Source organism: Schistocerca americana, chromosome 5 (genome assembly GCF_021461395.2).
Source record: "Schistocerca americana isolate TAMUIC-IGC-003095 chromosome 5, iqSchAmer2.1, whole genome shotgun sequence".
Classification (NCBI taxonomy): domain Eukaryota; kingdom Metazoa; phylum Arthropoda; class Insecta; order Orthoptera; family Acrididae; genus Schistocerca; species Schistocerca americana.
The window spans coordinates 239,475,312-239,489,864 of NC_060123.1; the positions used below are offsets into that span (position 1 = coordinate 239,475,312).

At 42.9% G+C, this 14,553-nt stretch overlaps 1 protein-coding gene across 1 annotated transcript in view; it reads left to right on the forward strand.

Moving 5' to 3' along the window:
• The first annotated feature begins 4,974 nt into the window (after nt 1–4,974).
• Nucleotides 4,975–14,553, forward strand: part of LOC124616291 — a 734,272-nt gene continuing 724,693 nt past the window's right edge. Inside the window, exons 1-2 of the mRNA XM_047144593.1 lie at nt 4,975–5,028; nt 7,525–7,635. Coding sequence (XP_047000549.1) covers nt 4,975–5,028; nt 7,525–7,635 — 165 coding nt within the window. The remainder of the gene's footprint in view (nt 5,029–7,524; nt 7,636–14,553) is intronic.

The following is a 14,553-nucleotide window of genomic DNA, read 5'->3' on the forward strand; positions in this document are numbered from 1 at the left end:
GCAAGCCATCAACGGTTTACATTTCAGCAAGATAATACTCGCCCGACCACGTCGAGAACTGCTTTTCTTCGTGCTGGTCAAACCTTATCTTGGCAAGGCAGCCGGATCTCTCCCCTACTGAGAACGTTTGGAGGATTATGGGAGAGCCTTACAACCAGCTCGGGATTCTGACGATCTAACGCACATTTGTACAGGATTTGGCACGATATCCCTCAGGAGGATACTCAACAACTCTGTTAATCAGAACCAAGCCGAATAACTGCTTGCATAAGGGCCAGAGGTGGGCCAACACGTTGTTGGTTTGCTCAATTTGTGAAGCTCTTTCTTTTAAATAAGTCATTTAATTTTTCTGAAATTGTAATAATTTATTTGTCTGTATATGTACATCACGTCTACCGATTTCCGCCCCATTCTGATAATTCCTTCATGGTGCGCCTTTTTTCCCTTAAGTGTACTTCGTGTTAATATTTATGTTTTTTACATTCTCAAAAATATTAGTTTTCTAACAGTTTTGAAGCATTTTTCACGTATATATGCAGGTTAGGTTGACAATTCTGAGTAGAGGGCAGGATTAACTACGTTCCTTTGCAGTACGGCAGAAATGATCATCGTTTGGCTGTATCTGCCAGTAATATTTTCGGTCAACATATTAAAGTGTTTTCATTTACATAACTTTCATTAATTTCGGTGTTATTTATGCAAGAGTCGCATCTACCCATATATTTATTTCTTGAACTTTCTCAGAATGCTCTTTTTTTCTGTGAGATACGTGGCTGTGCTCCTCTCACTCTGTATACATTACAAAATAAATTACATCCAAAGATCAAGAATACAAACTGGGAAAACTCCAATAACTGTTAGATACTATAAGTCACACCCTCCTCAAAAAAAAATAAAAAAAATCAGGAAACAGACAGTACTAAAATTCTATAATGTGACAGCGGTACCAGATCCGATGTATGGGTCAGAGGACTGAAGCAACAGAGATGGGGCTTCTAAGGTCTCTAGCTGGCTACATATTCATAGATCGCATAAAGAATAGTAAAATCAGAAATAAACTAGGCGTCAAAAGCATAGTTCAGAAGAAGAGTACAGAAAGAAATGGTATGAACACATTCAAAGAATGTCACATGAACGAATACGTAAATTAATATACAAATTTACACTTCAAGGGAAAACAAATGTTGGGCATCCTAAGAAGAGATAGTAAGATCAGTAACTGAATTCAGCTTGACATCGGAACAAGCAAGGATACACAAGCCAAAACTAGATATGGTGATAGACTGAGAGAAAAAGTTTTCGATCATTGTTACAGAGCGCAGCGAGGTTATTGATATTGCGGATACCATTCTTTTGCGTCCGCTGGCCGTAGGGTAAAACACCGTGGCGGCATGCACTGTAACTGCTTGCATGAAGGCCAGAGGTGATCAACGCGTTATTGTCTTGCTCATTCTGTGAAGTTCTTTCTCTGGAGTAAATCATCTATTTTTCCTGAAACTGTAATGACTAGATTTTCTGCACATGTCACATCTACCGATTTCCATCTCATTCGGATAATTCCTTTGTGTTCCGTCTTCTTTTTTATTTTTATTTTTATTTTTTGTCTTAGAATGTACTTTAATATGTTGACCGAAAATATTTATTATTGTCAGATTCCGCCTAACGATTGTTACTTCTGACTTAATAATTAAGAAAGTTTTTTCTACAAGTCAGCGTGGAGAACAGCGTCCTCTCCTCAGAATTGTTGTCGAACCTACTTATTTACGTGGAAAGAACTTCAAAGCTATGAGAAAACTAATACATTTGCGAAAGTAAAAGAAAGATTAAAAAATTACTAAGAAATGGTCAGATATGTAGTGTTTGATCAAGTGTCCCAGATGTCCGATTCACTATAGTAATAACCATCGCAATGAGTACGAACATTAGTTTCGGGGCGATCACCGCGACGCTTAGCCCAACTGTACTTTCACTGTAAATCACAGTCGTTACAATTTGTAATAGCATTTCTGTCCGATTTCGTTATCCATACTAATATTATGAATGCGAAAGTAACTCTGTTACGCTTTCACGACAAACCGCTGAGCCGATTTCGATAAAATTTGGTATGGGGATAGCGTGAACGCTGAGGAGGAACAAAGGCCTCTTTAGAAAGTACAACATACTAACTGATTTGAAGAATATAATGCGAAACACACATTTATAATTACTCTTTGAGAAAGCTATATACTCTCTAACTTTTGAACTATATCATATTTGTGAAAATGCTTTTATTGCTTGATATGTTCTACATAATACGATTCAGCGTGGTGAATACAATGTTTATACGGTCCTCTGTGTTTAATCCTTACTACGATGCTAACATATATATTATTAACTTCTAAAGTAACTCACTATGTTTTCACGACTCTACCGCTCAACTGATTCCGATGGCGCATGGTATGGAGATAGCTTGAGGAAGACCATAGGGTACTTTAGTTAGTTCTGTTTCTTTGAGTATTATTAACATTTTTAAATGCAGCATATGTGAGCGGCATGCGAACGACGCCGTGTGATGATCAGCGATTCTTAGTAGTTATTAATTATTCCACACTACAAATCCAATGCTACTGTGTGAGTGGTTTATGATATTGAGTCCCTGCAGCACCTGTCATAGTTGGAGAGATTTGGTGAAGATACAACGATAAAATCGGACGGTAAGCTCGAGAACCATAATTAAAACTATTACTATAAACCTCGCAAACATAAGCCTGACTCAGCTTGTAGCTGTAAGAGACCGCAAGCTGCTAAAGTTTCTCGAATCCAATAAAACTCAGAGCAATCTCACGTCTGCTGGATCTTGAATGCAGAACATCAGGCTGCCTTAAGACCAAAGAGGCACTGGAACAGTCACAAACCCGTCCATTTTAGATGCTGAGCATCACGCATCTCTTACAGCTTTCAAGACGCATGAAGAGTCACAACGATGACGTCATTGAAAGGCTGTACAACAGATAGGCATACCTTTACATGTGGTAAGTTTTTGGTGAGGCTGCATTTGATTATGACCTATTAACTGACTATGTTAGTCATAAATCAGTCATCACAGGGGAGGCATCAAAAAGTTGGCACAATAACGCAATAACATGGAATGGAGAAGCCGTTGGAAGGTGTTGCCCTGATGGCAAAACCTCACATCCAGTACTGGGTGAGCCGTAGAAACCATACTTCTCCACGAGTGTAATGAATCGAAGCATGTTTTAAATATATTAGAAAATACAGAGTGTATCAAAAAGAATCATCCGGTTTAAGAAAATCATAACTGTTATGTTATTTGAGATATGTGCGTGAACAACGTACTGTTGCAAAGAGCAAACTCTAGAGTTTTACATGGTTCCTGCTAGGTAGCAGCAGTGTGTGCCCACTTCAGTCCTAGTAGAAATGGTGTCGGTACAACAGAAAGCGTTTTGTGTCCTACATTTTGTGCAGTGCGGGTCAGTATTAACTGTTCAGCGTGACTTTCGCACGACTTAAGGTGTGGATCCTCTTACAGCACAGAACAGTTCCGAGAAACAGGTTGTTTGTGTAAAGGCAAATCGCCGGGCCGTCCCCGAATGTCTGACACAGACGTCTAACGCAACCGCCATAGTTTCACAAGGAGTCAGCAGAAATCTGTTCGCCGGGCAGCTAGACAGCTTAAGATGCCCGGATGTCCGTTGGCGTGTGTTGCGTCGACGGTTACACATGAAACCATACAAAATTCAGCTACTGCAAGCTGTTCGCCAAGGTGACAAACAACAACGTGTGGACTTCTGTAATTTCGTTCTTGGCAAGATGGAGGATGACAGTTTTCTTCCACGCTTAGTGTTTAGTGACGAGGCAACATTACATTTGAATGGAAAGGCGAACCGTCATACTAAGAGAATATAGGGTACGGAACAACGACATGAAGTTGTACAACATGAGAGTGACTCTCCAAAATTTAATTTGTTTTGTGCAGTTTCACGGGAAAAGATGTATGGCCCACTTTTCTTTGCTGAGAACATTGTTAGAGGAAGCACATATCTCGATACGCTTGAGAACTTTTTTCCCACAGTTGTAGACTGATTCGAACGACTTTATTTACCATTATAATGGGGCACCGCCATATTGGCATCTGGAAGACGGGGAATTTGTAATTCAAACGATTACTGAACGATGGTTCAAATGGCTCTGAGCACTATGCGACTTAACTTCTGCGGTCATCCGTCGCCTAGAACTTAGAACTAATTAAACCTAACTAACCTAAGGACATCACACACATCCATTCCCGAGGCAGGATTCGAACCTGCGACCGTAGCGGCCGCTCGGTTCCAGACTGTAGCGCCTAGAACCGCACGGCCACTCCGGCTGGCTTACTAAACGATGGATCGGTCGCACTGAGCCAAATGATTCTGCCATAAATTACTGGCCTCCGAGGCCACCGGACCTGACTGTATGTGATTATTTTTTGTGAAGTTTATAGAGGACTCTGTTTATGTGCCTCCGTTACGAACAACAATGAATGAACAGAGACATCGCATAACTGCACATGTGGAAGTTTTAACTCGAGAAAAGCTTGCTGCAGTGCGGGAACAATTTGAATTCCACATTGATAAATGCCGTGCGTCTCAAGTGGAGCATAATGAAGACCTATGAAAAGGTATGATAAAAAAATCTTTTGAGTTTCCTAATAATCAAAAAATAAAATTCATTGTATATCTTTATTGGTTTCAGAAATAATGTTGTGCCAAATGGGACGATTCTTTTTGACACACGCCCTCGATACACCCTGTATAATGCATTATTTCAGATTCGACATACAGCAAAATAATAGAAACGCTTTGGATATGTACCTGCTAACCTGCACTGCGAATATTTTTTTTTATACATACGTCTCTACACCATTATGCACACATACATTTTGTAAAATTACTAGCTTGCTTACTCACCATCACTCTTCATAACAAAACTACTGACATGCGAGAGAAGGAGCGGGTAACAGCTAGTGTACATATACCGGATGATCAAAAAGTCAGTATAAATTTGAAAGCTGAATAAATCACGGAGTAATGTAGATAGAGAGGTACAAATTGACACACATGCTTGGAATGACATGGGGTTTTATTAGAACCAAAAAAATACAATCGTTCAAAAAATGTCAGACAGATGGCGCTTCATCTGATCAGAACAGCAATAATTAGCATAACAAAGTAAGACAAAGCAAAGATGTTCTTTACAGGAAATGCTCAATATGTCCACCATCATTCCTCAACAATAGCTGTAGTTGAAGAATAATGTTGTCAGCAGCACTGTAAAGCATGTCCGTAGTTATAGTGAGGCATTTGCGTCGGATGTTGTCTTTCAGCATTCCTAGAGATGTCGGTCGATCACGATACACTTGCGACTTCAGGTAACCCCAAAGCCAATAATCGCGCGGACTGAGGTCTGGGGACCTGGGAGGCCAAGAATGACGAAAGTGGGCGGCTGAGCACACGATCATCACCAAACGACGCTCGCAAGAGATCTTTCACGCGTCTAGCAATATGGGGTGGAGCTCCATCCTGCATAAACATCGTACGTCCCAGCAGGTGTTTATCAGCCAGGCTGGGGATGATGCGATTCTGTAACATATCGGCGCACCTCTCACCCGTCATGGTAGCAGTTACAAAACCAGAATCACGCATTTCCTCGAAAAAGAACGGCCCGATAACGGTAGACGTGGTAAATCCAACCCATATCGTGACTTTCTCGTCGTGCAATGGAGTTTCCACGACAGTTCTAAGATTTTCGGTAGCCCAAATTCTGCAGTTGTGGGCGTTGACAGACCCTCGGAGCGTGAAATTAGCTTCGTCGGTCCACAACACGTTACTCAACCAACAGTCATGTTCCGCAATCTTTTGAAACGCCCACATCGTAAATGCCCTCCACTTTACTAAATCGCCAGGTAACAGTTCATGATGCCGATGGATTTTGTACGGATAGCACGGAGGGTACGCCTAAGTGCCAACCAAACAGTAGTCTATGGAATTCCGGTGCGACGTGCGACTGCACGAGCACTTGTAAGTAGGCTGTTTAGGTTTTTATATTGGTAACGCCACGTAGCGCTCTGTATGAAAATCACTGGCTGTGCTGTGTGCAGTGTGTGGCTGGTTTGCATTGTTGTTGGCTATTGTGGTGTTGGCAGTTGGCTCTTAACAGCGCGCAGCGTTGCGCAGTTGGAGGTGAGCCGCCAGCAGTGGTGGATGTGGGGAGAGAGATGGCGGATTTTTGAGAGCGGATGATCTGGACGTATGTCCATCAGAAACAGTACATTTGTAAGAATGAATGTCATGAACTGCTATATATATTATGACTATTGAACACTATTAAGGTAAATACATTGTTTGTTCTCTATTAAAATCTTTCATTTGCTAACTGTGCCTATCAGTAGTTAGTGCCTTCAGTAGTTAGAATCTTTTATTTAGCTGGCAGTAGTGGCACTCGCTGTATTGCAGTAGCTTGAGTAACGAAGATTTTTGTGAGGTAAGTGATTTGTGAAAGGTATAGGTTAGTCAGAGCCATTCTTTTGTAGGGATTATTGAAAGTCAGATTGCGTTGTGCAAAAAATATTGTGTGTCAGTTTAAGCAGAGTCATGTATAATTTTTCTAAGGGGACGTTTCACACTGACTTCCCCGTGCATAGACGAACCCGCTACAGTCTCCATTTCTTCCTGAACAGTCTCAGCAGCATTACGCCTTGTGCTCGGTCGGACACTACGGGGTCTATCGTCTAAACGACCCGTGGCTCCGAACTTCGAATTCATTCTAGCCACAGTTGCATTTGTCAACCCGTTCGAATCCCCTTCCTCTGGCGATAGGATCGTAACGCTGAACGAGCACATTCCCCATTCTGATAATACAGCTTCACTAAAAGCGCCTTCTCAGGTAACGTCAACATGCTGCGACTGTTGGCGCATCTGATTCTCTCTCTCATTACAGCTCCTTTTATACAAGATTGTGATGCGCAGTGACTGAAGTTTTGCTGTCCAGCGCTATCTGTCGGACGTTTTGTGAACTTTGTCTTTTGGTTCTAATAAAACCCCACGTCATTCCAAGCATGTGTGTCAATTATAACCTCTCTATCTACATTATTCCGTGGTTTATTAGGTTTTCAAATTTGTACTGACTTTTTGATCTCCCGGTAGATTTCTTCGGGTACGACACGATTCTGTCAGGTGTGTCGGCGAGCCGCTCCGGTTCAAAGAGCGCGCCACGGTCGACGGAGCTAGCTGGCGGTAGCGGCCGCGGCGGCGGCGGAGGTAGCGGTGGAAGGATCAATAGGGAGGCAGCGCGCGCGCGCCGGCGGCGGCGTCGGGGGCGGCGTGGGGGCCGGGCGGCGGCATCGGGGGCGGCGTGGGGGCCGGGCGGCGGCGTCGGGGGCGGCGCCGGCGCTGCGCGGGCTCGGGGGCGGCGGCGGAGGGGCGGCGGCGCCCATCGACCGGCGTGGGCCGGCGGCGGCGGCTCAGTGCGGGAGCCTCCTCGGTGCAGTGCGGTGCGCGGCGATGCGAGGAGCGGCCGCCCTCATCGCACAGCACCCCCGAGCGCGCGTGCCACCCCCATGTCCGTCCGCAGCCTCCACCGGAGGGTGTCCGGATCCGGGTGAGTGCTAGTGTGCGTGCTGCCTGCTAGCCAGCGAAGCCGGCCTCGGACACGACGGCGTCGCCTGTGGTGGTGCTGTGCCGTGCTGTGTGCGCCAGCATTCGTCGAAATACGCCTTAACAATCCCAACTATCAACGTCTTCCTCTTCTTAATTTACAGTCGAAATACACTCCAAAATTACGAGCAGGAAAAAAGATGCATTTACTCCACTGTCTTCACTATCTGCGGCATGTGCTCCAAACCTCTGACATACCTTAGAATAGACGTAAATATTTCCGATTACGCGAGTCATGTGGGTTCATAGTTGAGTTTAGGAGCCTAGTTACTACGAACCAACGTTTACGAGCTCCTGTAATGAATCAACGTTCTACAATCCTTTTGCCAGATAATTCGTAATTCGGCGAGAGAAGGCAACTATGAAACTATAGTGAATATGTATAATATATACAAGAGTTATGACAGTATATTCAGGGGAAGTTTGTGCCGAAGATGCATTATTTTAGGAAAAATTAGCTGAATTCAGCATAATGGGTATAGAAGGAACTCTTGCTGAAAGTAATACAATCTACAGCTTTCAATCATCCCAGCTCTTTATTACGCTTTAAATTTAAATAGCCACATAAACAATACGTATGTTCCAATCTTTGGAATACGAAGGATTAACTCTAGGCTTCACTGATAATAATCCCTTCAGTAATCTTCCTACTTGTTTTGAAAATCAAGTATGCAAAAATACGTGATCCTATTATAATTCAGAATTCAATTGTTGGAGACTGAGGCGCAGGCCGCTGTACCTCGCGGCGTACCTCTCCTGTGTAAACAACCGAGAGGAATCTCCGTGTTATCGATCTCCTAGGCTTACTCCTCCAGTCTCGTCTCGCGGGAAAGACGGGCCGAAACGTACAGCAACGAGCCCCGCATACCCCAAGTGAAATGAATTGCAGTGGAGGGCTTGAGTTCTCAACTGCTGTAGGAAAATCGCCGCAGTAATTCTGTACTAAATTTGCAAGTACATCAGTCTGTGAATGACTGACGAGACAGCGTAAAATTCCTCTAGTACTGGACAGTGACGGTTATTGTCGATTCTTGGAGTCACATAGTGAACTGCAAAGTTGCTGTTACGCCTTTCCTACACGGGAATGTTACGTGCATACTTCCTTGAATTCGGTGCATTCGCAGATAGCCGTTTGGTTCGAGAATCTGCTCTAGGCGACTTTCCATGGGCTGCAGAGTGCAACTGTTTCATGCTTGAAGCGCAGTGCCCCGAATGATAAGAAACGTAGAAATGGCAGGTCATGGGTAACAGTTACGGCCGACTACTGTATCATATAGCGAATGCAGTAGCCACTGTCTCGGACAGTGACCGGAAAGAACACGTCATTTAACTATACCATAGGGACAACAGTGGCTCTTCTGGCGTGAGGCCGTGATTAAATATAAATCTGGCGTCCGCTGAGGGCGGTGGTAGGAAGCAGGGATTCGCGGAAGCTGCGCTGCGTGGGAGTGGCCGAGTGCAGGGCCCGGGACGCTTCGAGCGCGGGAACTCTCTGCTCCGGAAACCTCTGGCGCCGTGGACATTTCCTGCGGCGCTGTCTTCTGTCCCTTCTGGAGGACCGGCTTGTAGTCGACAGCATGGGCGCCAAAGACTTAACGTCTTTAGATCTATTTCCTACATTCACGTACATGCTTCACAATCCACTGTATGGTGCATCACTGCTAGGCAGTAGCTTTCCTGTTCGACTCGTGAACAGAGCGAGGGGAAAATAATGGCTATTACCCCTTATTTTGTCTTTACCGTCCTTGTGCGATACGAACGTTCCAGGCAGTAAAATCATTCTGCAGTCTCTCTCAAATGGCGGTTTCCCTAACTTCCTCAATAGCGGTTCGCAAAAGGATCCTCTAGTCGTTTCCCAAGGATCTCGTCTAAGCTCAGAGGGCATTTCCGTAACACTCTCGTACTGATCAAACCGACCGATAAGGAATGGTGCTGCACACCTCTGATTTGTTTTGGTGTTTATCCCAGTATTGGAGTATGGGCCATACAGTCGGTCTGTATGTGGTCTCCTTTCTTGTTACGATACACGTTCTCAGACCTTCCCAATAAATCCTAGTCAGCTATTCACCTCCCGTACAACTGAAATTATTTTCGCATATTTAATACTAAGGATTCTGTTCTCTTCTTCACCCCCCCCCCCCCCCCCCGTCTACACCGCACATTATAAGTGAGTAGTTTCTCCTCGTAAACAATAGAGGAGAATCACGCAGACTCCTCAAGAGCATTGACCATCAATTCCAGGATGTACTCTGGAGAGCGAAGAGAAACTGAAGCGATTTGGCGCGAATTGTTTACCAGCCTTCAGTACAAGTTTTTGAAGATTGTTAACAAACATAATGTTCTGTTGTCGCTAAGTCTCCAGCCAATCTGTATCTCATGGTGGATCATGGCCCAGAAGTTTTGTTACTACACTAGAAACTGCATCTAACGTATGAAATTTGCAGAAAAGGCAAATGACCTTGCGTCTGTTGAAGTAAACACAGAAGAAACGTTACTGCACCTTAATATAGAGGTCTACTGTAGCATTCGGAGTCCTCATACATCCAGTTGTCGGATAATATATGCCGATGTAATAGAGACACGCACTGACTAATAAGGAAGTTTTTAGGAAACACTCAAGGAACGTAAGCGGCAATATTTGGAAGAAATACCACGTTGTTTTCACGGCACCCTGGTGTATAAATATAGAGAACCGATATTCGAGGTAAACTTTGTAACAATTCTGCTTCCCCTGTATTACATCTCGTCCAGGTATCGTGAGAATGAGATATGAGAGAATGAGAGACACCGTGTCGTAGGAAGATGTACTCGTACATATTTCTCCGGGAGTGGGACTAGAACTGGCTATTAACGGTGAGAAGGGCCCTTCGCTATGACCTGTAAAGTGGTTTACATAGCGTGAATGTACATCTGTACGAAGATTTCAGAGTTTTTTTCTTTTTTGTTAAGTGAATGTGATACACTTATAACCTCTAAATTTCATCTTCGACAGCGCACCGTTCTGTCTAAAACTTGTTAACGAAGTTTCTGACTATTGTATTACTACTTCTGAGAGTTACACTAAGACAAAACAGATAGGTAAAGTACCAAGTGTTCCAAAATTTTCAAATTCAGTGATACTCGAGTAGGTATAATAATGAGTGGTAACTTGACGTAGCAGCAACTATAAAGAATAATCTATTGCAGTCTCGTACTTTTACTAGATATATACGGTTTTAGTTACTATGATTCGCGTAAGTATGTTGCAGCCAATCGTGGTGGTAAGGGCGCCCAGTGGTGCGACTGAAACGTGGCGTGCCGCATTCACAAGCCACACAGTAGTGTCGGTGTTCATACTTCACTTCTGTGGCAGCCATAAGCAGTAAGTGCTGATGGTATCACACTAATTAATTGGTTACAGATGTATTGATTCACAGAGAAGTACTGAGTAACTATCTCCGTTTCGTCATGGAGAAGCGGAATGCTGGAATACATTATTTTGTATATTTCCTAGTGTAAGACAGAAAAGAGATCACGTTGAAAATGATACGTACTTCGTCCTGCTGTAAATCCCATAAATGTGAGATGACAACTTGGAAACAACTTTTATACGAGTAAATCAACCTTTAAGTTTCACGAAACGAGCACTTGGTAAAAGTCCAATGAATGACATCGATAACCGAAAGGGATCATAGGCAAAGATACTCAAATTGTTTACTTCCTCTTCAATTATAATGCTTATGTTGTTCTGAAATATTATCGTTGTGAATGCCACTGATTTCCAGAACACAATCACAGTGAAGTACTTTGGTCAGCATTAATGGAAATCTTCCTAGCATTCAAAACTTGCCCAACAGAAATTTTTAGATACTGGCATATTCAAAGAATCTTTCTTACAAAATCGAGGCCTTAGATCAAAAAGCCGTTTCTCAAAAAGAAAATTTTGTGATGTAGTGGGAGAAAAGTGCTTGTAGTCAGTTTTAACAATTCTTTTTTTTCTCCACCCATCCTCTCAAAGAATACTTCATCTTCTACATCTTCACTTTATCCTCCTTCCTTCGTGTTTCAGGCATGTGCATTACACATGTAACAACGTGTGTTCGGTGTTGCTTATTTCCCGTATATTTTGATGTCTGAATATCGCCACAACCGTACCCTATAATGACAGCTAACTCCTAATGGTGTTTATTCCTTATATAATTTTGTTGCATTTGAAACTTTTTCCACCATTCGTTGAAGTGCTTGAGGAAAATTTTGCATGGAACAACAGCAAGATTTTTGGCCGTAGGGACATTGACATTCTACGTTCGAGTAATATGATAAGGAATTTAAGTGTCTCAGTCGCCTTGGAGTAAGTGTGACGCCATTCTCTAGTACACGATGATTTTATCTGTCTGTAAATGTAAATCCATTTTTAGGGTTCCGTAATCAATCGCCAAAAGCGGAATCGTTATAGGATTAATTTGCTGTCGGTCTGTCTTTCTTTCTCTGCGGCTGTTAAAAGACCTTTGTCTCACGAACGTGTAGACGTATGAAATCGATATTTATGTCACATACTAAGGTCTACTATTCATTGGAAGTGTTGAAAACTGAAGCATCTAAGTAACTGCAATCAAAAGATATTGTTCTTTATATCACACATATTGATACTCACAAAATCACTCGTCAAAAATCTATAATACGACCCGCTGACCCGTTAAAATTTGGCAAGCAGCAAGGTTTCACAATACAGGTAAAGGAAAAATTCAGGAAGTTGTTAATTTGTAATTACATCACGCGGAAAACAAATTTCTGTCATTTTTATCCGACTATCTGTCCGTCAGTCAGCGTATTTAGACCCCTTTTCCTCAGGAATGAGTAGGCATATCAAGTTGAAATTTATGTCACATACTAAAGTTTGTGGCTACTCGACGGTGTAATAAATATAAGCTCCTAAGTCAATGCAATCAGAAAATACGGCCATTTGTGACACATATTTTGATACTTTCAAACTAACCCATGACAATCTGTAGAGTACTTCCCATTGACATAGCATCGTGAAAATTTGCTAAGACGCAAGGTTTCACGCTACAAGTAAAGGAAAAAATCCGAAAATTGAAAATTTCTAATTATATCACAAGAAAAAATATTTTTTCATTTCTCTTGGAATTCCAGGGGCCGGTATCTTGCCAGTATTGATGTCGATAACAGGAAAAATAGTTGACATTCTCGATTCTAGAGATGGGTAAACTGTTTGCATTCATAACTGAATTTGTACGGCACCCCTGCTACGCGAGTTCAAATAGCACCTATCCGGAGATTTTTTTTTCGGAGAGATGCTTCAATTATTTTGGACGATAATATTCCAATAGTCGTCTTTTACAATTTTTATTTCTTAGGTTTCGTTGTAGAAGGCGGTTCAAAAAACCAAATAAAAGTTAACGATACAGGACGTATTTCATTTATCAACAAGCGCTTTATATGTTACTTCAGCCGAATTATATTACAAAAGAATGCTTACTCTTTTGATGTGTGGAAGTGTTAGTGGCTTTCTGAGAAATAACATATGTGCAACATCATCAATAGTAGCACAAATGAAACGTTCAGTCCTATAAATTTTAATTATCTTCCTTCCGGGGCGACAACAATTATAGGTCTATTCCTTTCAATAGCTTCGCCACTTCCCTGAATGTACGTCTAGATCTTCTGAGCACTGTGGTAGCTTCTTCTGGTGTTGTCAACCAGCGGACAGCGCCTTTAATGCGGTTGTCTGGATTGTGAGGTTTGTGGAAGCAAATGCGACGCGAGGCATTCGTCGGCCCGGCGACCTCGGCATAGGTGTCGAGTATCGAGCGGCGGCCCGCGGCGCCGCTCGCCACGCTGCACTCCTTGGCACGACCCCCGTGCGTTCGTTAAGGCCGACTTGTATCGCGCGGCCGACCTTGTGCCGTCTCAGCGGTGCCCCGCACGACGTCTGGTGAACAACGGGCAGGCGGGCGGGACGACTCAGCACGGCCCCTAGACACGATGAGGGCGGCAGCACGCTTGACAGCGCAGAATAGGCCGCCAGGAGGAGCGGGCGGAATTCTGCACGGCACTCACGTGGACTAGCAGCTGCATGGCCACTAGTAAATTTACGTTAGGAACACCTGATAGAGTAGAAGTAATTCTTAGAATATTACATGAAAAAATTAATTGCGTGTTGTAAGTAATAGTTCAAATTCTACAAGTGGGGATGCCTTTACATCTGCAGATACGATGGAAGTAAATAGTTTTGATGTAAGGCATGACAAACTTCGGATCCTTGCTTGTGAAATATATGATTTTATACCTTTGAAGTGGATATTTCTAATAGTAATAATAATAATAATAATAATAATAATAATAATAACTGTGGACAGATGTATCTAATTAGTAATCACACCAGCTGCAACCAAATATATTTGAAGGAGATCATGGCACATTGGTATAAGTCAATTTTGCTCATTTTCAGAGTGTGATTGTTTTGTAAAAAACAATAGAAAGATCAGGACAGCCTAATAAATGTATATATAGGGATGTGTTGTTGTTATTGTTGTGGTCTTCAGTCCTGAGACTGGTTTGATGCAGCTCTCCATGCTACTCTAACCTGTGCAAGCTTCTTCATCTCCCAGTACCTACTGCAACCTACATCCTTCTGAATCTGCTTAGTGTATTCACCTCTTGGTCTCCCCCTGCGATTTTTACCCTCCACGCTGCCCTCCAATACCAAATTGGTGATCCCTTGATGCCTCAGAACATGTCCTACCAACCGATCCCTTCTTCTGGTCAAGTTGTGTCACAAACTCCTCTTCTCCCCAATCCTATTCAGTACCTCCTCATTAGTTATGTGATCTACCAATCTAATCTTCAGCATTCTTCTGTA